Here is a 26116-nt window from a genome sequence, read left to right as displayed (position 1 = left end):
TAAATTAATTTTAATTATTGTTATTATTCAACTAAATATAATAATTATTTGTTGTTGCAATTAATAAAGTTATGTAAAAATAAAGGTGGTGAATTTTTTGTTTTAATAATTTAAAGTGATGATTTAGTCGTTTGTTACAGATGGTGTTGCAGTTGTAGTGCAAAACGGAAGGAGGAACCTTAAAAAAAAAAACAAATAATTTTTGGGGAAATAATGCCGTTCTAAAGATTTGCGAGGCCCAAGGTAAAATAATTGTGATATAATATACATAAATTAAGCCTGAGTCTTAAGGCTTAGTCCTTGTTAGCCCTTTTTAAGGATCACCCTTTGAGAAAGATAACTTAAATTATTATTTGCCTCAAACGCCACAAATTGTCTACGACTATATGCAATAGTAATTTCGAATTAATTTTTTGTTAAAAATCTCGTTACATAAATATATATATATATTATTTTTAAAGATTATTAATTTATAGATTTGTATACTCAAAATAGTTGTACCATAAAAACTTGTTTTATAATATATAAGCTCTCTAATTGTACCAAGATATGGTAGATATAAGTAATGTAAATGGTTAGAGTACTGATTATGAAACCTAGATAATATTATTTCAATAAAATGATATAAAAATTACATCACTAAAGTAATAAAGTAAATGTTATCAGAATACCAATAATACGCTAAATAATAATTGAAAATTTAAAAAGATTATCTGATTTTTGGTCATCAAATTAAATTATGAAATATCATTGTTTTATTGTTTATCATTATCTTTTTTTAGTTAACTCTATATAAATATTCAATTAAAAGAAAAAATTCTAGATACGCGCTTGTTACATCCCTTTAATTACGTCATAATATTGATCGATAAACCTATTACATATCACCTTCATTTACTAAAGCTTTAGGAACTTTAATATTAATATCATTAAATAAAACTTTTTGTTAAATTTAATAATTCTGAAAAATTCCACATCGATAATTTTCAAATATTCACTCAATTTTTTTCAAAATGTCCATGCTCTATATTAATGAACATGTCGATGGTTAAACGCATACATGTATTAAGTACACTTTTAAGGAATGACATTCAAAGATCACATATGAAATTTTTAATAGAGTAAATATAACATCAGACCGTCGTGTGTAATGACGTCACAAGAGTATTTTTATGCCTTATTTATGTATATGAAAATACACAATTGAAATATTTATTTTAATATATATAACTCATTTTACACAAAATTTGTACTTAACACATGTGTGCGCGAAACCATCGATGTATACTATATATGTTCTATAATAAAAATCATGATATAATTTAGAATAGACATTGTATAGTTTATTGTAAATTCAAACCTACAAAACTAAATACTAGAAGTCAGTAGTGTATCCAGAGAAGTTGTACTAAAGCAATATTTAAGATGAAAAAGTCCCTAAAATATGTCACTCAAATTTTTTTTTTGTTTTAATTCCTGTTGAAAAATCCCGGTCTTGCCTCTGGTAGAGATATTTTTTTACGTTTACGAGTATACTTGTTAGGCATCATTAATTTAAAATTCATTAATTTAGGTTATTATCAAGTTATTGAACACAATCTCTTCTGCGTTTACTAAATTCTTTAAGAAACTAAATTTAATTTTTCATTCAAAAAAATGTTTATATCACAATCCATATGATCAACTGAATTCTTTGAACACACATTTTTTAACTTAAGAGGTTTAGCTTCCTCAACTTTATTCTTCGTATCGCCCGTCATAAAATTTATGAAATGGAATCATAATTTAAACTTAATTATTTTTAAATTTCTGATAACTGCTTTCTCTAGTCTCCTTCCTAGTATTTTACGTAATACCGAGTAGAATGACGTTTGCATTTAAATAACAATAAAATTGTTATTTAAATAAAATATGTGTAAAAAATATACTTATACCAGAAAAATTACGTAAGGTTTATGTAAATAAAGGTCTAACAGAAGAAGTGGAGTGGTGTTGGACGAATAACAATCACAGTAGGTGTACTATGACCACATTACAGTATAAAAATACTACCAACTATACACATAAATTCTATTACTATTACTACTAGGATTTATAGGTAGTGAGTTGTGCATTACTCTACGGATCATATTATGAAGCACTAATGTTTAAGCACTGAAACCGGTTGTGCTTTAGAGGGGACACGCGGCCTAAAATCTCGGCCGGACCTCATATTGTTGAGTGAAACGCAGATAGTGAACGTTTGCGTTTTATAATAATAATAAAATAATTTTTATGTAAATAATTTGATTAGTTGTGTGCTTAACGCTCGCCTGTAGGTGTTTACTGGTCGATTATTTTATCTTTTATTTTTATTAAAAATGATTGTCGGTTAATTAAAGGACAATTATCATAGCAATATAATTATGTAATGATCGTGTGACATCGTAACTGCAATATTATTATTGTTTTCAACTTTTTGTAACACTATATTTTAAAATATTTTGTTGATTAAATACATGCGTAATATATACTATTTAAGTTTTTAATTATAGTATTTTGAGTTAAAACAAGTATAATTAATAATTTGTCGACAAATATAACTATGCCTAAATATTATAAAAATGATCGTATTAAATAAACATTTTTTTGAGGAATAAGATAGTGGAGTTGAGTAAAGTAAGTTTATTTAACTATTAAAATTATGAATAGGTTGACATATCTTGATTACAGTTAATATTACTTAAAAGTTATACTTGATACTCAGATACTCTAATATATTGCTTATAGAGTAACTAGTATGGAGTTTTTTTCTATGGCATAACAAACAAAATTTTATCTTACAAAAATTAAGATAATATATTTTTTCAAGTGTTTTTAAAATGTTATAATTGAAGACTTCAAACGTATTAAAATTTCAATTCTTGCAGACAATTTTTCTTAAGACATAAATGTGTTGTTCTTTGACTGTTAACTTTAAATTGAACCTTCAAACTATATAAAAATAAAAGTAACTTAGAATATAACATATTACCCAAGTTAAGTGTTATTTGGATATCATAATTTTAATGTAGGCATTGCTGATGCAAGGAATGTATTATGTGTGCACTCATGAATTGTAGGACCATAAAAATTAAATTAATGATTAAAAAAAATGGTTCTTTTTTACTAAAAATATTTTTTACGAGTTTCCCAAAATTATTTCACATGAACCCCTATGGTTATTTGATCCTGACTGATGTGTTAAAATATAAATTTAATAGTATGTTCTCTGTGTAAAAAAAAACATTTAATTGAAATATGGATGAAAATTTTTTATTATACAGTGAAACTCCTTTTCAAAAGACTATTAGACAATAACCTCTTTTGAACGAAAAATATTTTTTTCTACAGCGTTCTGTTGAAAGGAGATTTCATTGTAATAAATTATCATTATTAGCTTTGATGCAAACCTGAGAAGGTAATTTACTATTATATGTTTATTTTTTTTGTATATCATAAACACTTAGTTCCTACTATTGGAAAATTTACTGTACTCAGCATACAAACTTTAGGTAAATCTGTATACCTAAAGTTCTGTGTTATCATTTTCAATTTAACACCCAATCCAAGTATAATTCCCCTATCAATATCTCCTACTTCTAACCTCCCACCTCTTAATAGTCTTTGTGATATCTATCATATTAAAAAAAAAAAAAATGAAATAATGCTCTTGTTACTCGTAAAATCATCATTATGTCAAATTATTTCTATTTGAATACTAACCATAACATATTTTTTTTTTATAATAAAAAACCCAAAAAATGAAAAAAATTTTAAATTGCCAATTTTTTTTCAATCAATTGCCAAAAAATTAATTTTGACCTTTTAAAAATTTACCATAACTTGCTGAGTGATAGGTCCCAATTATTTTGATTCTTTTTTTGAATGAAACACTTAAATATTTAAAGTATCTTAAAAATATAGAAGTATATCTGGAATTTATGTATGGACTGCATTTTTAACTTAGTTTGAATTGACCATTGATCTTAAGTTTTCTTTATTAGTACAATTAATTGTATTACCCAAAATTTTACTAAAACAATGTTTTTTCATGCACAATATTGATTAATGTGTTTTAAAAGATACTTATGATGATATATAATGAATGAACTACAAGGTTAATCAGTGTTGTGGTTTTGTAATATTTTTAATATTCATTTGAATATTGGACATTTCTTAAAAATAATACCTTATAATCAATTTTTAATTATTTACTTTTTTTAATGTTAAATTTTTATATTTTAGAATGAAGTGGATATCTTATTTCTTATTAATTCATCTCATAGGCGAAGCACTATCAGAACTAACATGTTTGAAAAGTGACATATGTTTTTGTCAGAAGAGAGTAGATGATGAAGAGATGGAAGTAATGTGTAACAACGCATTGTCATTAAAACTCACTTCAACAGAGTCATCGGTTTATATTCAGTGTACTGCAGATAATATTATATGGGATCAGGTTTTTAAGCAAATAGATATTACATCAATTTACTATAAAAATTGCCCTTTATTAAACATTGGCTTTAATAAAACCATTTCAAAATTGGGTATTCGAGATTATCAAGTTATAATATTATCTTACATAAAACTCAACAATAGTTTAGAAAGTGTTTATTTGTCAAATTTGCAGAATATTAAACATTTAGAAATTAGTAGCTCAATAATTACACTGACTAATAAATCTTTTGAAGGAACACCAAATTTAACAAAATTATTGTTACGTCAAAATTCTATAGAAAAATTACCAATAAATCTGTTTAAGCATTTAATTTCTTTAGAAATACTTGATCTAGGAGCCAATAAATTAACCTCTTTAGATGCTAGTCTCTTTGATGGTCTTCCATTAAAAAGTTTAAACTTGGATTCTAATCACTTGACTACTTTAAATTTACATGTTCCAAGTTTAAAACATTTAGATTTAAGTAATAATAATTTAACTATTATTGACATTAAAAATCTAAATAATCTTAAGGATCTTTCTTTGAACAAAAATTTTTTTACTAAATTGCATGATAGTCCATTCATTAATACTTCTATAGAAACTTTAAAGTATAATTATGGAAATTTATCACTTCCTGATAAATTTTTAACTAATTTAAACGGATTACAAAAGATACAGTTTAAATCATTAAATTTAGAATTTTTACCAGAAAATATGATTTGGGGATCAAGAAACATAACTGAGCTGTCATTTTCATCTAATCGCTTAAAAACTGTGCCAGTTTTATTTTTTCGGGATTCAGTAAATATCAAGGAATTAGATTTTTCTAAGAACCAAATTGAAGACATTAGTTTAGAATTATTAAGACCACTGGATAAGTTGGAGAAATTGGATTTATCTAAAAATAACCTTGTCCAATTAAAGTCTTTTTTAAAACATTCAACAAATTTAATGTATTTAAATTTAGAAAAAAATAAAATTTGGAGTATTGATTATGGAGCACTACGTTTATCAAAGTTAAAAGAACTGAAGTTATCAGATAATCAAATTATAAGTTTAAAGTCAGATTTTGAATTTTCTTTACAATATTTATCGCGTACTGAAGTTATAGATCTATCTCATAACAAAATTGAAAACATTGATCAAGGATGGATTAATCTTGTAAATTTAAAAAAAGTTAATTTTGCTTATAATAACATATCTATTCTAGGAATTGATGATCTCCAATATTTTGTTAATATTGAAAAAACAGATTTTAGATATAATCCATTACAGACAATTGATTTATCAGGCTTAGAAATGTTTGCCCATTCACAAACATGGATGAATAGTTCTGGAAAAATAATTTTATCAAGTAATGAATTAATTTGTGATTGTCATAATTATGAATTAAGTAGATTTTTACAAAATCAATTGCCAACCTATGTCTATAAATACCTTAGAATTGAACAAGAATTAATTTGTAAAAATGGAATGATTTTTAAAGACATTAATCTAAATAATTTAACATGTATATGGGACCAATTTGAAGACTTGGATAAAGTAGACTGTAGTTCAGAGTGTCGTTGTACTTATCGACCTTTTGACAATTCTGCAATAATGGACTGCTCTAGTAGTAATTTAACTTCTGCACCTAATAATATTATAACAAGCAAAAATTTGAACTTCACAGAACTTAACCTAAGAAATAATTTCATCACAGAATTGCCAGATTATTCCTATGCAAATATTGGCAAATTAGATGTAGGAAATAATAGCTTAAAGATTTTAAATATTACGAAACTTCCCAAAAAAATTATGGTAAGTAATTAATCAAATTTTTTTTAGTTAAGTCATAAGAAAATATATAATGTTTACACAATTCACTTACTCCTTTCAACATTCTTTCTAAAAATTGGCTGTGTTTTAATAATATCTTTTATCAGAATACTCTACCCTACCTAGCCATATTATTATTTTATGACTATTTCACTGTCAAAAATATAAATTTGTTTTATCATTAGTTTTTATTGTTGGAAAATGATAAAATAGTTAAATACTGAGTGAAATATGCAACTAATATTGTAAAAACATGATTTTATAATAATATGTTAATAATTAATGTGATATTTAAAAATAACTGCTGCATGAATAATACTGTCGAGTAACAAGTGAAAAGTCTTCTACATCAAAAATACCTGAACAAATTTACTGCCCAAACAATTTAATTCCATTAAAAAAACTATTTTAATGAATTTATCTTATTATTGTGGCTTTAAAGAATTTAAATAATGAAAGAAATCCGTTGAAAATTTGAAATTGAATTATTTCTTTCTTAATTGACAAAAATACCCAAAGATCCCCTTCATAATTTAAATTGTAAAATATAGGAGTATATTTTAGGAGTAGAGATAAAAATAGCAACTCTAAACTGTGGCTATAAATGATATCTTTATACTTATATAGTATTATAAAAGTTATTATTTTATTTTATAATCCAACTTCATTTGTGATTACTTCTTGTGTATATATATATATATATATATGGGGATTGTGTATAGAAATATATGTTTAGCGAGATTTTTCTATTGGTGGTGTCTAGTCTCTGGTACAAGCCGGCTATAAAATCCATCTCATCTACAATTGGCTAAGCTAAGAATCATCTTTAATACTTAATATTTAATAGAGGGCCACTGCCCTGTAGCATATTACGTTTAGAAAATAGAATGATGTAAAACTGATCATTATTATCATTTACATATGTATTTTTTTTTTTGTCTTTATAATTTTTTGATTACAGTTAAATTATTAAAATAATTTTCTTCTTTTATAGGAGTTAAATTTGGAAAATAATAAATTACAAACAATTGGAGATGCAGCTTCTCCAGATATATTTACTAATCTGATTCATCTTTCACTCAGTGGTAATTTATGGTTATGTAATTGTGAAACTAAAAACACTTTATACTTCATTCACAAATATTCATCAAAAGTATGTCAACAATTGCTTATAATATATATTATAGAAAATATTTCTTCATTAGTCATTAAAATAGGGTTCTGTGTAACCTATATGATGTTTTAATAAATTAAACAGTGTATATATTAGTGTTGAATGAGGTTTATTTCATAGATCAATGAAATAAAGAACAACACTTTCTTTAAAATAAATAATTTACATTTAACTAATACAATAATGTAATAAAAATAAATTTTCTTTAAACATATTGTACAGTTTGTGACATGCATAAAGATTATGTTAAAATATAGTAAAACACAAGTAACAAAAAATTGGTTTTGTAGCATAACAGAAAAATAAAAGCAAAGAAAATTGAGTAATTTATTAGATTAAAATATTGGAAACCAAACCACACAACCTATTCTAATAATTTAATATAGTTTTAATTTTAAATAATATTAGCCACAAGTGATCAATTTTTATTATATTATTTCTAATCTTTCATCTACTCATTTAATATATAACTAGAAACATGAACAAGAGAAATGGAAAATAATGGAAAGTATATTATACTATTATAATAATTATAATTATTATTATTTTAACAAATAGTTTATCTATTGAAAAACCATTTTAATTAACATACATTTTCTAAACAAAATCTGTTACAAAATATAAGAGTTTTGGAAACTAAAAATAATTATAATAGAAACTTTTAATGATCTTTATTGCTTTCTTAGTGTTCTGATCTGCCTATAAAATATTGAATAAAATAAGGCTACCTCAGGTTTGTCAATAACCAAGTGGATGTTATTATGTATATTTATTTAGATTTTAATTTATATTATATTAATTTCAATAATAATCAATAGCTTTATTTTTTTTTTCAGCTAACTGATTTTACAAATATTACTTGTTCATCGTCAATATTATTACAAGACTTATTGTTAGAAAATTTGTGTCAAGTTTCTACTGCTATTGTTGCTGTTTCTATGTGTATAGCTCTTTTTGGTTTAAGTATTGGATTTTTACTAGCTTTATACTATCGTTATAAAACTGAAATTAAAGTATGGTTATATGCTCACAATATAAGATGGCCTATGGCAGAAGACTCTATTGACCGTAATAAAACATATGATGCTTTTATCAGTTATTCTCATAAAGATGAAGATTTTGTGTCAAAACAATTGGTTCCTGGTTTAGAAGGAGGTACGAAACCTTTCAAATTATGTTTACACAATAGAGATTGGGTTGTTGGAGATTGGATCCCTGCTCAAATAGCACGATCAGTTGATGAATCACGAAGAACTATTATTGTATTATCTCAAAATTTTTTGGATAGTATTTGGGGACGAATGGAATTTCGAACAGCACATTCAAGTGCTTTAAAAGAACGTCGTAGTCGTGTTATTGTAATTCTTTATGGAGAAGTATCAGTAGAAGCATTGGATCCCGAATTGAAAGCATACTTATCAATGAATACATATGTGAAATGGGGAGATTATTTATTTTGGGAAAAATTAAAATATGCCCTACCACATAGATTTATTGAACGAAAGAAACTTAAAAATAAAATAATAGTACCTGATAAATTAAATCCTTTAAGTTTGATTTAAATGTAAACTAAATTTTTTTTTTTTTAATTTATATAATTTTGATAATTTTATTAATTTGGCAAAATAGTAATTTATGTTATTTAGACTCTTTCTTCTTGAGGATGATACATTTTTTTGATAATTGATTGAATTTTAGTCTATATATAATTTTTATTGTCATAATAATGTACAATATCGAGTATAAAAATTTAATCTTGACAAAGAAACTTGAGGTCAGTCATCTATTGGATAAATTCTATATGGGCTGCTTTTGATTAAAATTCACATAATTAATACAAAAATAAAATATTTGTTATATAGTTATAATAATTTTAATCATAATATAAAAAACATCTAATAATTTGGCTACTCTTTTCTTTATTAAGTCTCTCTAGATATACACATTGACATATAACTAATAATATAATGGACATTCGAAATTATTTTGTATTTTAATTTGTATGTTTAAGTAACTTTACGTAAAAAAATTGTAAGTTTATTTTTTTAATTGATTATTTCTATAAAACAAGCATTTATGACTTATATATACAGGGTATTTATGTATTATTTTTAAAGAAATTGGTTTATTTAAAAATAATTATTATAATCAAAATAATTTTATTATTAAAACTTGAACTAAATAAAATAATTTTTTATTGAAATGTTATTAATATTCTACCCTATTACATTTCATAAAGAATATTATTTTTATTTATTTGTATATATATGTGTATATATTAATTATGAGTGTTTGTAACCTTATTCATATGATTTGATCTCCAATGTCATTTTTTTTTTAAACAATGTCTTTTTTTAATTGTATGTTTAATATTTGTTTAAGTTTATTTTAAAATTATATATATTTTTACATGTATTTATGTACCATTATATATATTATACTATTTTTATTTTTACATTTAATAGTAAATTATATTTATTAATTGTTAAAATGATAATTTGATAATGTTTCAATATTTAACTTACGGGGTTAACATTTATTAAAATATTGATGTTACCAGAAATTTGTTAAATTATAGATGAAATTTTATAAGTAGTNAAAATATTGATGTTACCAGAAATTTGTTAAATTATAGATGAAATTTTATAAGTAGTTATATTAATTATGATTACAAACATATACTGTTAGTATATATTTAGCGTCAATGATAAAAACGTTCCCAACATGTTTACCCCCCATTTTTTGGGACTTTTTGAGTTATTTAGTTAAGAATATTTTTTATATAACTTTAATTTTAAATAATTAGCCACAAATGATCAATTTTTATTATATATTTATATAAGCACGTCATTGCAATCCATACTTTAATTAGGATTATGTATATCTATTGTATCTAAGTATAAATAATCGGTTATTAATAATTAATTGAACATGGAATTGTATGCAATTAAAATTTTTGTTTGGGTTACTTTCAAGATATACATGCTCATGCTAATGTAGATGTTGCTAGTATATACTAAAACGAAAAAAAAAATTTTTGTTTTGTGAGGAATTTAGTTTTTAACTACATTAATAAAAATTTATACTAACTGTTGATGTTTTCAAAGAACAACAAAATTTATAAATATATACAATTCAGTGCTCTATTACTAGGTTTGTGAAATTAATATATAAAATTCAACAAAAATAATAATAAATATGAAATTAAAACCTTTAATAACAAAGCCATTGTTAAGGCTTTTTTGATATATTATCTCACTTATCAACATTTTTTAAAATTATAATTTCCAAACATTTAGTCTCATTATATAGAAAATTAATGAACTTGATTAAAATATATGAACAAAATTGTCCTAATTATTAAAAGAATACTTTTTTTTTACATAAATTTCTTATAAAATCTTAAATAATAAATTGTAAAAAAAGTAAATGAAGTTAATCTATATACAAAGCTCAACATTTTCTAATCAAAATAAGAAAATAAATTAATTAAATAAAACTTAAAAAATATATATTAAACGTCAACAATGTAAAAAAAAAAAATTATAATAATTGAGATGATTACTGTTTATTAAATTTGTTCGACCTATTTTTATTACTTAATGGACATCTACTAATTGTATGAGCTTTTGCTCCAGTTGCTTTGCATTGTGGACACGTGTAAATAGACAAAAAAGGGCATTTTACATTTCCCGATTCATCTTTTACAAAATGTGTTCTATATACAGATTCTTCTTCACCATTATTTTTACAAAAAGCACAATGTTGATTATTTGGTAAAAACGGAGCATCAGGTAATTTGATTGAAACTTTTTTTGAAGGAGGAATTCTATTAGATTTGATTAATTCTTCTTTTTTAGGTTCTTCAGTTACATGGGTTTTTGTAATTTTTTTTACCTTAGGAGGTTTAGGATGTTTTATAACTTCAGCATATGATATCATTTTTTCATCAGTTAAATCAGACCTGGAACCATCTGAACTAATGCTTCCAAATTTAGTATCATCTTCATTTTCAATTATATTAATTTTATTGTTATTATTTTCTTCAAAAAACTTACTATAATCATTATTGTTATTAGATAAAACTGTTTTAACAGATACTTCAAAATTTAAAGGTGAACTAGGTGGTAAAAGTGTTTCATTAGAATTTGAATTAGGTACTAGAATAGTGACTAGTTTATTAGGAAATTTTAATTTTAATGTTTGATTAATTGGTTTTTCTTTTTGAGTATTGTAATATGGTATTGATGTAATTATTGGTTGTATGACTGGGCGTTTACTCCATGCAATGGCATTATCATTAACTGATGACTGATCATGGAGTTGGCCAAAATCAAACCAACGAGATTCTGTTAAGAAAAAAAAATTTTAATTAAAGATTACATATAAATAGATTTTAATTGATTCCACATACTTTCTATCACATTTTTAATAATATATTTATATATTAAATATATAAAAATTAAATTGGATTATTAAAAAAAAATCATCATTTATTATTACAACTAATAGCTGAAGTTTCATACAATAAGTAAAAATGGACCAATACATAATTCAGAAATGTTTATTTTTTGAAAATTTTAAGAGACATGAAAATAAATTTGTTTATGTTAAAATATTGGCAATATTTTATAATCCTAAGACGAGTTCTTTATTATTTTATCTCTAGTGACATCAGATAATTAAGTAAAATATACATATATTCTGGTTTTCATACATTCATATATTTATTTGAATGTAATAATTAATATTTTATAATTTATTTTATATAAATTGACCAAAATTGATATTAATGAAAATTTAACAATTTTTGTATAAGAAATGATTAATATTCACTAGAAGTAATATAATAAAAGTTTGACTATTTTACAGTTAAATGTACTAATTTAATTTATGAAATATAATTAAATAAGGAGATTTTGCAAATAGTAAGTTTTTCTACTCTATAAATTAAAAATCACTAAAAATATTATGAAAATTCTTTCATTTTGTACTAAGCAATTTAAAAACTATTTTTTATATAGTCTTTTTTATTTTTATGCCGTTTTGTAGTCATGGTAAAAGATTAGCTTCATAGTACTTTGCTGTCACCTCCTTTAAATTTGTCTAACTTCAGCCTTGAATTCCTTATTGTAACAAAAGTGCTGTTCACCTAAATGAAATTTAAGCTATGGGAATAAATATAAATGACTTGGAACAAGATCTGGAGAGTATGACGAATGATGAATTAAGTTCTAAACGTTGTCAGGTAATTTAGCAAATCATGCTCTGCCTTTCTCTTTCTCTTTATATAATGGTACCATATATCGACCTCTATAACTGTATGGTCACAAATTTCATACCCTTTCACCTGATGCACTTCAAACAATGTTTAAAGAACTACATGATTTTTTCTATAGTCAAAAGTTAACTATCTTGAAATTCAGCATGCACATACTTTGGTAATTTCCAAATTTTCTTTTAAAATATTTAACACCAATTTATTTCAATGTAAGGAGGTAGTTTATGCATCATATTGTCAAAGGTAAGATACCCATTTTGCTTTATGATGTCCAAAATGCACAGTACTTGTTCACACCATTTCCATATAATTTAAATTCTCATTACACTACATTAAGACTATTTTTCAGTGTATTTCCGTAGGACTTTTATCTTTTGCTAGTAAAAATTGGCACACAACTGGTGGCATAAAAAAATAATTGCTTTTAATGTCTAGGTGTTTAGCAATGGTCTAAATAATCTATTCAGGCTAACCACTATATTTAGACCAACGTTTCCTCAAGATTTAAAGATCCACTGAATAACAACCCTCTAGATTTGACAATTTAATACTAATATAACTTTAACTTAATATTAGTACAATCCTATTAATTTCAATCAATTTTATAATCTAGTCTTTATTAAAAAAACATAAGTGTCAAAAATCTTGAAACCTAGCACTTGAGAAGCAATTTCCCTTTGTCTATTTTTATTGGTATTTATGGTTTAAAAAGCTAAAAGTAGAATGTTAGCGTTGTGATCTATCTATAAAAATTTAATTTAAAATTATTTTTTAATATTAGTAACATTTAATAAATTATGTAGTAAAAAAATATGCATTGCTTTAAATATATTGTCCCCTCATACAAAGTGTTTTTTAGTTTTGAAAAAAATGAGTTATAGTGTTTTATGTAAATTTAAAAAACTAGAATAATTCAAAATATAGAAAATTTTTTCCATCCAATCTATTAAATTGGTTAAGTTTTATTTTATAAATTCAAACATTTTAAAACAGTCAAAATTATTTATTAAGTAACTTAATAAATTATTGATTTTGTCAATCCATTATTTAAATCATACATTAAAGATGACTTTATAAAGAAACTATGCATATTAACTCACTTGGTCATTTTTTTATATTTAAATAATTTTAGAATGAGGACAATGATAATTCATAAGGAAATACATAAAACCAAATCAGATATAACTGAAAAAATTATAACAAATATTATGTTAACATATTTATATTTCTTTTTAGAAATTATACTTAACAAAATAAGACAAAAACAATAATATACTCAACTAGCCTAGTTAATACTACTTTGTTAATATTAAATGTCATTATATACGTTAACTAGGTTTAAATAAATTTTCAAACGAATAGTTTTCACGAAATTTTTATACTTACGATAATATTTAAAATGAATTTCTGCAATACTCATTATGTCATCATAAAATGATGAACTCATACACATGTTTGGGAATCTCTTTGAATAGTAATACACCATCTTGCGAGGTGAACCTCCGATGTGTTCAAAATTGTTTTTTGAAATCTTATTGAGGAATCGATGGGGTAATTTCTGCAAAAATGCAGCAGTTTGATCGTACATTTTGTATTGACAATATCCATCGTTAATAGTAATTCCATCAGGGAGTATCATCATGCATATCTATATGATAAAACTTTTATTTGACATTATAATTAAAGGTAACTCGTAATAAACAGGAAAATGATAAAAAATTTTAAGTATAAACATCAATCGGTGGGTTATAACTCAGACACCAAAGAAAACATTATGGTACATGATATACAGGTCATGGTTTCACGTGAGTGTTATTATTATTATATTTTATAAACGTGTGCGTGTTTACTATATTGTTTGACGTGTGCTATTTTTGGTGGATGGTAAAAGCGGGAATTCCGTATATGTTATCAACAAATACAGTAGGCACACTATCGTCATGGAGGATAACTTAAAATTATCATATTTTTCTAGCCCTATTGATATAGTCAACAACATTATCATTTTCGTTTGGAATGTAAAGAATTTTAGAGTTGTATATAGTGGAGCCTAGCCAACATATCATTTATTAAATACTTAAATAATTGCATGGAATATTGTTCATTATTAATTTAGTATGAATGATGAATAAATATAGTTAATTAATATTATATATTACTTACCTGCAATTCTTATTTATTTAGCAACGAAAATTTGAATTTTGTAAGTTTTTGCTAGATGAGTTGAAATTTATTGTTTCTCAAACGTATTATTTTACGCCTAATTTTTAGTGATCAATGCGATCTTCAGTTAGTGCTATATTATCATCACCAATACAAGACCCTAATATGTCACACCCAGACTATGAGATGACTGTGTATGATCATGCTACACTACTAATTTTGGTGAAACATCTGGGTAAACAATTAATAAGTCGCAACTGTATTTATCTTTGTGTTTATATAGTATATGTGTGCTTTGTTTTTTTAAGGTGAAGAATTATCATCAAAAAGTTTTAACCGCTTATTTGAACGAATTTGTCGTGTTAATCAACTGCGTATTGTAGATGGTAATGGTATAGAACGTTGTGTTCAAGCTAGGTATATCAAAGATTATCCAGTTGGAAATAATGATTGGGGCGATTTCCAAACACATAGACGTCTTTTGGGTCTTATTACTCTATGTTAGTAATTTTATGCTTAAAATTTATGAATTGAGTATAATTTTTAATTTCAACTATATTTTTTAATAGCCAAGTGCAAACTTCAAGTAGAATTAAATGAAACATGTCGACTGCATGAGAGTTTAAAAGTTAAATATCAATCAACATTGTATGATTCCCGATGTATAGTTTTTGGGGTGAATGCACCAAATTCTCCAGAGTTTAATACTCCATCTAATTTTAAGTCTCAAGATATATATTATTCAAGTGATAGTGATCCTAATCCTTCAATTGAAATGCATTTAAATGAATTCCTATCTTCTCTTTTTTGGGTTTTGGACGCAAAAAGATTGGAAAAGTCCAAAGAAAAGGTATATGTACTATTTAATATTTTCTAATTCTTCTTGTTGAAGACTATAAACCCTCATAATATTTTAATGAAAACATCGGTTAAGTAAAATTGCAATATATGTGGTATCTTAACAAAATATAACATTTGGTATTAATTTAGCCAAGGTAGGTAAACGAATTTATGAGATTAGTTACCTAACATTTATTTTGTTCTTATTTCATCTTTCACTAAGCTCATTTATAATTTGAAAACATTTTATTTTTAGCAGCAAAGTTTTAACTAAGTAGTTTAATTTAAAAAAGAAAAACGTAAAATAGTAAAAATTATGATTTTAGATTAATATCTTTGTTGATTGATATTAAGTTTGTTANGAAAAACGTAAAATAGTAAAAATTATGATTTTAGATTAATATCTTTGTTGAAAGGCACAATTCATTTGTGGAGCTAGTATCCCTTGAATAATAGTTTCTATTATCACCTCAAAAAGTTATATGATTTTATACTTCTATTATTTCTGAGTAGTGATGGCTATAACATTTAAAAAAATAATCTTATTTTCTTGATTACTGTATAACTCTTATAATTTTATAAAATCGATTTTTAATTTAAATTTAAGTGTATAATTTGAGTTTCCTAATGTTTTTATGTATAGCTAGATAAAGCTTCACTCTTGATTGCCCCATTTGAGAAACGAAATATAATTGGTCTAGACATGGAATCAAGAGCAAATAAGAAACGTTGCATAGGACGTGTTACAAAGCAGTTGGCTGATTTAAATCTGCAAACGGGTTTGTTGAATGATGCCTTAAATTTTTACATGACAGCTGCAGAAACATTACGATCTTGCAATGATTGGCTTTGGCTTGGAGGTAAATTTTGTTTTATTTTAGTAATTATAATATACAACCTAATCATGTGTCAAAGACAAAAGTAATATCTATTGTCACTTTAAGTTTATTAAAAATAAATTTTGTTAAACATGCAAAATAAAATAAAAAAACACAAGTGGTCTCAGAGAAAAAATCATTAAGATTAGAAATTAATGAAATCACTTGGTGTTTCTTTATAATAAGTATGTCAAATTATTTAGTATTTAGATTAATTAATATAAAAAATTCTAAAGCTTCATAATAGTATTTTCACTTAAAAAAAAAAAAAAACGTAAAAGTTATTAGCTTCAATGTGAAGCTGAAAAAGTATTTTACTGTGATGTTTAAAAAAAAAATTTGAACTTAAATTGTCTTCATGGTAAAAAAAATATTGAGCTTTCTGATAAATTTACTGTAAATATTAATTATAAAATTTCTTGACTGCATATTAATTTTAACAATACAATTTTTTTAATTCTCATTAAATTTTCTATTTAATGATGATAATTTCAAACTTGCATATTGAGCTGAAAGTTATGGTAACAAATTCAACTTTTTTTTACTATTCATTTTCATAAAAAACAACTTTAAAGGATACATTGTACTTTTAAATTAAAGAACTATTAATTGGACTATAATTAAGGAAATAGAAGTTTATGTTGCTTTTGTAATAATCTATCAATTTCTTAAAATTAAAAACAATATGCAAATTTGCATCAAAGTATTTCTTATGATAGTCATTGTCAGATATCATCTACATTTGTCCCTATCATGCCACATCTATTCTATGCTACGACCCCACTATACTATAGTTTTTTTTACTCAAAACTAGTGTATGAAATTTTTTTTTATATAAAGGTTGTTTGGAAGGATTATGTGCAACTTCATTAATAATTTTACAACCACAAAACCAACTTGCTAAGTCAACTTTACAACGAAATGCTTCTCTTCAAGAACGTCATTTGAGATTTAAGTATGAAGAATATTTAAATTATAACTGATTTATTTTTAAATATCCGCTAGTATACTTCGATTTTTTAAAGATTTCGACCTTTGTCAACTAGCTCAGGATTTGCATCATTGGATGATAGTACTATAAAATCTACTATTCCTCAAAACATTTTAAGTATTGATGAAATTTATAAAAGTTACAGTGAAGCCCTTATTCATTATAGCAAAGCAAGTGTTTATATACCTGTGTATTCTAAATCAATATATAATTTGTGATAAAATCAGCATTTTCATAACTAAATTAAAATTTATTTTCAGTACTTGAATGCTGGTGTTGTACTCACAGAAGGAAGTTTTAAAGCGGCTAGAATAGCTGTAGTTCACCACCATTGTGTTTATGTTCATTATTTTCTTCAAAATGTATTGCCAATAAACTTAACTTTAACTGAAGAAGAAAAAGTAGTATTATTAATTAAATTTAAATTTAAATTTATTTAAATTATGATTATTTTAGATACAAAGATTAATGAAATTAGCTGAACTTTATGCAGAAATTGGATTTCATCGTAAAGCATCATTTTTTCATTGGCTTGCATCAAAACGCTATGTTTCAGCTAGTAATCCAAATACTTCTTGGGAACAATGCTATCAATTGTTACTGCAAATGTTGCCTGGTCACAAATTATCTTTAGACCCCAATGATTATGAACCTGGTGGACTAATAGGTTGGCCTGAACTTCAGCGCCAGGTGGTGAATGAAATTGTATTAGCTGCTAAACGAGTTGGAAATGCTAGCTTAGCTACGAGGCATTGTACATTTTTGCTTCAAACAATGTGGTGGATGATGAATAAAGTTGAAAGAAGTGGTTATGCTAATCAATTGGCTGTACTCTCAGCACAGTGTGAAGGATCTCCTGTTCCATTAGTTTTAGATAATGGATTGGTCATACCACCTGCAAATTTATTAAATATACCTCAACCTGAGTAATTAAATACATTTATTTAAAAATTAAGTGTCTAATTGATCAAATGTTTAATAAAATATGTCAATTTACTATTTAGAAAATTTTCCCTTCAAAATTTAAAAGCCCATTTAAGACCACATAAATTAGTTAAAGTTAAAGAAGATTTTGGCCCATTTTTATTTACACCTTTAAAATTTGCATCTATGGAAAAAAATAACAAAAAAACTAATAAATTGGATTGTGTTTGGGTTATTGATGAGCCTTGTGAAGTGGTACTTGAACTTAGTAATCCTTTAAACTTTGAATTAGAAGTTACAAATATAGTAAGTGTATTTTTTAATCTAATGATATTATATTACATTTGTTCTTATATATCATTCTTTATAAGCTATAAGTAATTTAGTACTTTTAGGATTTCTAAAAATATGCATTTTAAAATGTTGTAAGATTTGGTTATTTAAATGGCAATTAACTAACTTGCATGGAAAAACAATTCAATTTTCAACAAAAAATGTTTTTTTTTAAAAAGAAATGAATTTTCAACTTTTTAGCTAGTTAAAAAGTGATAATATTTTTTTTTTAAATACACAATCAATATTATCACATTTTTCTAAAAAATCTATTTTACATTATACATAGTAAAATGAAAAATGTATATGATTTTGTTTTTGTAGAATTACTAAGAACCACAGTTATCTACATAAGTTGGTGTAAAGAGTGTTACCACATTTCAAGCGGAGTTTGTATATAACTAAAACTCTAATTGTAAATGGAGCTATTTTAAAATACCAATAATGAAGAGAAATTAATTAATTATGAATTAAAAAGATTTTCACAAAAATATTGATCAGAACATTAGTTATTTCAATTTTTAATTTGGGGAACTTAATATAAATTCTCTTTCTACAAGCTTCATCAATTACTTAGTAATCTAACATGGATATAACCATACGTTAAGCCCTCCTAATTTGAAATTTAATTTTTATTGTTATAAAAATAATATAATATATAAGGCCTTTTGGTAAATTAACTTAATTTTTCTAACCTTCTTGAAAATTTTACAAAGTAAAAATGCTATACATTGTAGATATTAAGAAAAAATGATTAACCAGTATATAGTCCATAAATTTAATCAAATATAGATACAAAAAAATATTATCCCATTATAGTTACTAATTTATATATATATATATGTAATTTAGTTAATATTACAGTAAAACTATATTCATTTATATTACTTATTATGGATCATTGAATTCATTGTGTATTTTATTTTCAGATGTATAGTATAAGTTTTACATATTTAATAAAAATATTAGGACTTACATAATAATCAAATTGTTATTTGAGAAACAACAATAAATAAAGAAATATTAATTATAGAATAATTATTTTACAAAATAAAGTTATAAAGTCTAATAAGAGCAATAAAAAGTAATAAATACAATTTCAAATATTAATTTTCAAAATTTTATTAATAGATATAAATATTTTTAACTTAAATATACAAATACTCTAAAAAAATTAAATTAAACAACGAGAAAATATCATATAACTTTAACTTATGTATATGAAGAGTGAATGTGTCAAACGTTCTATGTGCTAAAAAAGTGAAAAATTGTTTTATTTCTGATTTATGTTCTATGTGCCAAAGGCCACAATCTTGTATGTGTTTCAAATGTCAATTAAATTTTTTACTTGTACAAAATTGCATTCATAGATGGTGTTCGTTGTGTGAGACATGCCCATGTTACCATTGTTTTTTGTGTTTTCTGAACAAATATGTTTTTGGCACATAGAACGTTTGACACATTCACTCTTCATATATTTTTTTTTTTTGAAATTATAATATTCCTACTATTATTTATTTAATTTCATAGATAATTTCAAAATAATTAGAAAGTGTATGTCTCCCATATCTTTTATGTGTTATGTCAATCTACTTACAACTAGCACTTTTAGTTCACGATAAACACCATTTTAACGCAACTAAAGCATTGACTTTCAATCTGAGTAGATAACTGTGCTAAGAACTAATGTTTCATCTACAAAATTTTTAGAATGTGTTAGAAGAATTATCTGTTACTTAAAAAACTATTTAAAATATACTTTTTCAATAATGTCATTTCTAAACAAAATTATACATTTGTGTTATACAGATGATAATTTTTATTTCAATTCCTTTATTTAGTTGCTTTTGACAAATGGTGCAGTTTTTGAAAGTATTCCTTATTCTGTAAACTTACCACCAGAATGTAACTCTCAGAGCATAATTTTAACTGGTGTTCCTAAAGAACTTGGTGAAATAGAAATAAATGGTTATTCAACTCATACTTTAGGCGTAAAGTCTAATTGTCGTCTTAAAAACATATCTAATGTACCTGTCTCAACATATAATATCCAAGTTATTCCATCAATGCCTCAAATGGAAGCAACAATTTTAAGTATGAATGGAGAAAATATATCTTCAATTACAATATTTGCTGGTGAAAGGTAACAAATAAAAGTATTTATTATAATTTAAGTATCTAAAACAACTAAACTGATTTGGAAGGAATATAAGTGACATTAAAAATAATTTAGTCTTTATGTGTAATTAAAATGTTTCAATTCAATTAAAACTAAAATCTCACTTGGTGAGCACACTTAAGAATTCTTATAAAAAAATTAAATATCTTATTAATATTAAATTTATTTTATTGTAATGTGTTTCTTTTTTATAGTATTGACTACAATCTTAAATTAACAAATATTGGATTGATACCAATTGAGTTCTTGGAAATATCAATAGAATCTACTATTGATCCCCAGTTAAAACATAGTATAATCCAAATAGATACTGAAGAAATTTTTTCTAATTTACCATTTAAATCAAAATCGGAAATGTTACTTAAAGTACAATTAAATGGTGCTTTAAATTTCTTATCCAGCAGTCAATTTTCATTAGCAACAGGTAATAGTATGTTTAATTTTTAACTATACTTTATATTTTAATTAATCACTCATTGAGTAACAACTTAAAAATTAATAATAATATTAATTGAATCTTTGATTATTTAATAATATGGTGAAATATATTATTTAAGTTATTCTTATCAATAAAGTCCTAAAATTTATTCAATTTTTATATGCATTGTATTTATAATATAGAATGGTTTAATAATAATTATATTTTCTTAAAGAGAAAGATTCTTTCATGGTACCCTCTTTTAATTTACCAAATTTGATGATATGATTTCATGATTTCTTATTATGACCGACTATTATTTCAAAAATAGTATTTCAATTGGCTTAATATTTTCATTGGATTTCATTTCATTTTCATTAGTTGAAATTAAATAAAAAATAATATTATAAGATAGCAGTTATTAGATGACAGAAATATTAAATATTTGATTTGATTACATATTGGATTTATTTTAAAAACATAAAGATTTTATAATTGCAGAATTTAATAGTTTAAAAAGTAGTTCAACAACATCTGGGCCATGCTCTTATCCTTCATTACCTAGCCTTAGACAAAAAAATGATCGGTTTTCACCAATGACCGCATCTTCATTTCGGTAAGTTATAGCTATATTCATATTAACAGAATCATCAGAAGAGCATACTACTATGATATTAACTTAAGATTTTAGAGTTTTTTTAAATTATTTGATAAATAATATAAATATAATAAACCTATTAATATTTATCTAATTTTTACAGGTCTGGAGAAAGCAGCTTAAATTCCAACTGCTCTAGGTATAGAAGCCCAACTGAAACATCATCCTTAAAAGTAATAAAATATTAATTTTGAATTTAATAATAAATTTAAATTTAAATCTAAGTCTAAGTCTAATTTATTATATTACACTTATTTAATTTAAATATTTTCAAATTAATTAAGTTACTACAATAAAAGACAAATTGCAAAATATGTTCTAAATTCACAAAATCTAATTTGATAAATCAATTAGTTGAATTTAAATCAAAATATTTTGGAATGTGGGCAATCAAATACAATAGTTTATTAATAAATTCTATTTTTACTGAAGATGATTGAGTTCAACATTAAAGTTAAATATGCAGGAGGAGGAGGAATGATAGCAGGATATTGTAGAATTCACTCTTGTATCTTATCAGTAAATATTCTTAATTCTGTTCTAGTTACTAGCTGGGATGTTTTACAAGCTGAAATGTGAGTAAATATTAAATTATAATGTTTATTAGTATCCTTTTTACCTTTACATACTTCGATGTTTTAGCGGAAGTCAATTTTATTTAGTGTTAGATATTGTTAATGTTACATGTCAAGAAATGGAACTTATATATGCAACAAATAAAAGTATTTTAATGGAAGAGAAAGAATCTTATCGCATACCAATACCAGTAGATAGATTTTTAATTCACAGTTTAGAAGAAGTTAGTAGTGAAATAAAAAATTAAATAAAAGAAAAAAAATTCAAACTATTATATGGAAATTTAGATTTCTAAAAGTGAAGAAGGACATATTGATATAATTGCAAAATGTAACAAGCATATTGCTGAACAAGTTTCATTGAAATGGTCAGTTACACTTTGTGATGATTTACCTTCTCGATGGGGTCTGGTAAAGTTGCATGGTCTTACACTTTGTCCTCAAATGTTGGATATTGTATGTACATCGCCAATTTATTGGGGTAAATTAACTCAAAAAATATAAATAAAAATTTATTATTGTTATTTTTTGTAAATGTAAATGAACTTATATAATGTTAATGTATTAATATATATCTTTAGAAATTAATTTAAATAAAGAAAAAATAGTCAGTGAATGCAATGAAAAAATTTCACCAGAATCATCACAATATAATGTTGGTCAATTGTTACATTTACAAATTTGGGTACATAATTCATTAAATTCTTCATTAGACGAAGTTACATTAGAATTAAATTTTTATCAAGACTATCTAAATGGTTCCATAAATAATCAACTTGGCAGTAGATTAGCTACAACTGGCTGTAATAAAATGTACAAATCAAAAGTTAGTGATTAAGTTTAAATCAAAGTTAAAGTGAAATATGTGTTATTTTTAATACTTAATATATAATTATATTGAAGTAATATTTTTAAAATTTTAGGTGAAAAAGCATGAGAGCTTATATCATGAATGTGGTGTAGTGTTTTTTTATCCAGGCTTGTATAAATTAAATTTGCAATGTCAAACATTTAAACAACATATTTGGAAATTAATACCTCCATTACAACTAGATATATCTGCATAATAATGAATAAAAGTAAATATTGAACTTATATTATGTTAAATACTGGTTCGCTCAGCTTTAACATGATTGCATCTTGTAGACTGCCAGTGTATAGTTCGGCAAAGTGTTAAGGTAGAGTAGGTCTCAAATAGTTGAAATAAAAATTAAATTCTTACTCAACTTTTTAGAATCCTTAATAATATAATATAAATTAATTTTTTTCATACAGAGTTACTGAGTTGGGCAACAACTAGTAGTGCAAATATTAAATTTTTAAGGTTTTTTTTTTTTTTTTTTGATAACTTATTATTTAGGTATCTTTTTAAAAAAAAACGGACATTCATTAGAATTAGGAGAATTTTCTATATACTGCCCATGTTATATATATATAGGGATCGGTGCATCTAGCAACTACCCTTATAATATTGAGTATAATAATAAATTGAATTTTATAATTTTAAAATAACAAATTGAACTTTCCCCCATTCTTTAAAATATTTTATACAATAAAAACATTATTTTATAATTTTTTGAAGGAGTTAATTTGTTAACACAAATCAATCTTTAAATCTAAAAACATTAAGCAAATGTTTACAATAAGATATACTTCTAACAAATTTTTTCTTGTCAAAAACAAATATTTTTTATTTTGTGTTAAATTTTCTTATAAGTTTTTGAAATAATAGTTTTAATATTATACTTATAATTTTTAAATTTACAGTAAGTCTCAAGTATAAATTTTTCTATAAAATTTTGTTTTTGCTAGGATGTAAACAATTTTTTTATAAAATTATTTAAATTTAAAAATTTCATAATAATTTTACTCTAGATTTTCTAAAATGGTTAACTCAAAGAAAAATACAATTTGATATTATTCATTTTGATTATGGAAATAAATAAAGAAGATCTAAATGATGTTTATTAGCTGATTAATGGATGTAAGTAAAATCATAATTCAAATATTTCATAATGTCAAAAGGATGAAAAAATACTCCATACAAGTCAAATTATCATATTTCTAATGACTGGTTAATAAAACTATTGTGAAAGTAGCTTAAAATTACTTGAAAAATATCAAAAAACAATTTAATAAAGTAATTATAATTAGTAAGTTATATTCCTAGGATGTATATAAATATACCTATGATAAATTTATTTTCAAAACATTTTGTTTTAATAGTAAAATTATGGAAACTTGAATTTTTTACATTATGTCATTTATTATATTATATTTGTGTTTTCGTGTATTTATTTGTTTTATAATTTATTATTACTAAAATGTTATGTTATTATGAAATTATAAAATATATTATAATTTTAATAAATATAATGTGTTATTCCATATTTTTATTAAATTATATTATGAATACCAGGAGCATTATTTTTATAGATTAATAATGACATATACATTTGTTTTAGTTTATAGCAAATTTGAGGAGGTATTAATTTTTACAGCTTTTAATGTCAATAATAATAATAATAAGTATATTATAAACAAGAGGACTGTACTTTCAAAAAAAATGTTCTTGCTACCAGTAGTTTATAATAAATTTTAATTTCATAACTGAAATAATAATTAACTAATGAAGGTTAGAATAAAATAAAAAATTTTATTTCCATTTATTTTTCTGCGAGACCTATTAGAATATATATAGGCATCTATTGGAATAACATTTTTAAGGATGCTAATTGTATTTTCTTTGCCCTAAAAACACTACATAATTGTACGAATTATTTTATAATTTTTTGCAGAACTAATTCGTTAACTAAGGGGGTAAGCTACTTCTTATTGCGCCTATGGCAAATCTTGCAAAAATGGGCAGTTCCTTGGCTTAGGACCCCGTCACCTCTCATCAATGCTGAGTCTGTTGAGCAGACAGTTAAGTAAATATTTAAAAAAATATTTTGCATTCCTTTCCACCGCGTATGAAATAGTTTTGCGGATACCTCGATCCCTAAATTAATTAAGGTAGCAAACCACAAAGTCACAATTGTTCAGCTCAAATTTTATGATTTTTTATTCAACGTCATATATCAAAATATGAAGTTTTTAAATTATGACAGTTATAAAATTGCCTTAATAGTGTGTAAATTATATGTAATAAAGTTAAATATAGCAAAACCGTTATATCTATAATTCAATATTTAGCCGATCAATATCAATTTTAATTTTTAATATTCAAAGTCGCTATCTTAATATCTAATTTTTTAAGATATTATATTAAAAAAAAACTTAAATTTTTATATTTTAATGTTTTCTTAAGTCATTGGCCTCCTAGTACGCGCCTAAAAATAAATAATATATGTATTCTTTAATACATTTATTAAAGTATTTTATAATTATAAAACTTTTTTTGGTCTTAGCCCCACTATAAA

At 24.0% G+C, this 26116-nt stretch overlaps 3 protein-coding genes across 9 annotated transcripts; 2 read left to right on the top strand and 1 right to left on the bottom strand.

The window, feature by feature from the left end:
• Window positions 1-113: 113 nt before the first annotated feature.
• Window positions 114-9560, top strand: LOC126900805 (protein toll-like). Of its 3 annotated transcripts, none has more exons than XM_050676759.1 (4): window positions 114-243; window positions 4267-6262; window positions 7275-7433; window positions 8291-9560. In XM_050676759.1, exons 2-4 carry the CDS (start codon window positions 4268-4270, stop codon window positions 9014-9016), a joined length of 2880 nt encoding a protein of 959 aa, XP_050532716.1. In that variant the 5' UTR covers window positions 114-243; window position 4267; the 3' UTR covers window positions 9017-9560. The 3 variants fall into 3 exon arrangements, with proteins under 3 accessions (XP_050532716.1, XP_050532715.1, XP_050532717.1); XM_050676758.1 differs by lacking the exon at window positions 114-243 and adding an exon at window positions 2193-2658 and having other exon boundaries at window positions 8291-9559; XM_050676760.1 differs by lacking the exon at window positions 114-243 and adding an exon at window positions 2895-3439.
• A 1339-nt stretch (window positions 9561-10899) lies between these two features.
• On the bottom strand, window positions 10900-15019 carry LOC126900830 (uncharacterized). The gene is made up of 3 exons (XM_050676806.1): window positions 14899-15019; window positions 14122-14383; window positions 10900-11803 (listed from the first exon to the last, which is right to left on the bottom strand). Exons 2-3 carry the CDS (start codon window positions 14375-14377, stop codon window positions 11016-11018), a joined length of 1044 nt encoding a protein of 347 aa, XP_050532763.1. The 5' UTR covers window positions 14378-14383; window positions 14899-15019; the 3' UTR covers window positions 10900-11015.
• LOC126900804 (protein brunelleschi) lies at window positions 14753-25817 on the top strand. Of its 5 annotated transcripts, XM_050676756.1 has the most exons (21): window positions 14753-14938; window positions 15007-15133; window positions 15207-15398; window positions 15468-15748; window positions 16382-16598; window positions 17457-17571; window positions 17642-17777; window positions 17868-18008; window positions 18064-18533; window positions 18612-18837; window positions 20706-21007; window positions 21238-21467; window positions 21963-22077; window positions 22223-22292; window positions 22552-22694; window positions 22762-22918; window positions 22983-23175; window positions 23276-23520; window positions 23618-23773; window positions 23841-23872; window positions 24570-24959. In XM_050676756.1, exons 2-19 carry the CDS (start codon window positions 15013-15015, stop codon window positions 23759-23761), a joined length of 3498 nt encoding a protein of 1165 aa, XP_050532713.1. In that variant the 5' UTR covers window positions 14753-14938; window positions 15007-15012; the 3' UTR covers window positions 23762-23773; window positions 23841-23872; window positions 24570-24959. The 5 variants fall into 5 exon arrangements, with proteins under 5 accessions (XP_050532713.1, XP_050532712.1, XP_050532711.1 ...); XM_050676755.1 differs by lacking the exons at window positions 23841-23872; window positions 24570-24959 and adding an exon at window positions 25493-25817; XM_050676754.1 differs by lacking the exon at window positions 23841-23872 and having other exon boundaries at window positions 24570-24958.
• Window positions 25818-26116: the final 299 nt, after the last annotated feature.

The sequence above is a fragment of the Daktulosphaira vitifoliae genome, unplaced genomic scaffold (genome assembly GCF_025091365.1).
Source record: "Daktulosphaira vitifoliae isolate Bord-2020 unplaced genomic scaffold, ASM2509136v1 Scaffold_3, whole genome shotgun sequence".
Classification (NCBI taxonomy): Eukaryota; Metazoa; Arthropoda; class Insecta; order Hemiptera; family Phylloxeridae; genus Daktulosphaira; species Daktulosphaira vitifoliae.
The sequence above is the reverse complement of the archived record's forward strand: the minus strand, read 5'-3'. Positions and strand labels throughout refer to the sequence as shown.

Excerpts from the sequence above, each read along its gene's own strand:
- LOC126900805 (XM_050676759.1), top strand. The coding sequence starts at position 4,268 with ATGAAGTGGATATCTTATTTCTTATTAATTCATCTCATAGGCGAAGCA. Across the intron at positions 6,263-7,274 it reads AACTTCCCAAAAAAATTATG|GAGTTAAATTTGGAAAATAA; the intron begins GTAAGTAATTAA and ends CTTCTTTTATAG. Across the intron at positions 7,434-8,290 it reads TTCACAAATATTCATCAAAA|CTAACTGATTTTACAAATAT; the intron begins GTATGTCAACAA and ends TTTTTTTTTCAG.
- LOC126900830 (XM_050676806.1), bottom strand. The coding sequence starts at position 14,377 with ATGATGATACTCCCTGATGGAATTACTATTAACGATGGATATTGTCAA. Across the intron at positions 11,804-14,121 it reads AATTCATTTTAAATATTATC|AATCTCGTTGGTTTGATTTT; the intron begins GTAAGTATAAAA and ends TTTTCTTAACAG.
- LOC126900804 (XM_050676755.1), top strand. The coding sequence starts at position 15,013 with ATGCGATCTTCAGTTAGTGCTATATTATCATCACCAATACAAGACCCT. Across the intron at positions 15,749-16,381 it reads TGGAAAAGTCCAAAGAAAAG|CTAGATAAAGCTTCACTCTT; the intron begins GTATATGTACTA and ends TTTTATGTATAG. Across the intron at positions 23,176-23,275 it reads TACATCGCCAATTTATTGGG|AAATTAATTTAAATAAAGAA; the intron begins GTAAATTAACTC and ends ATATATCTTTAG.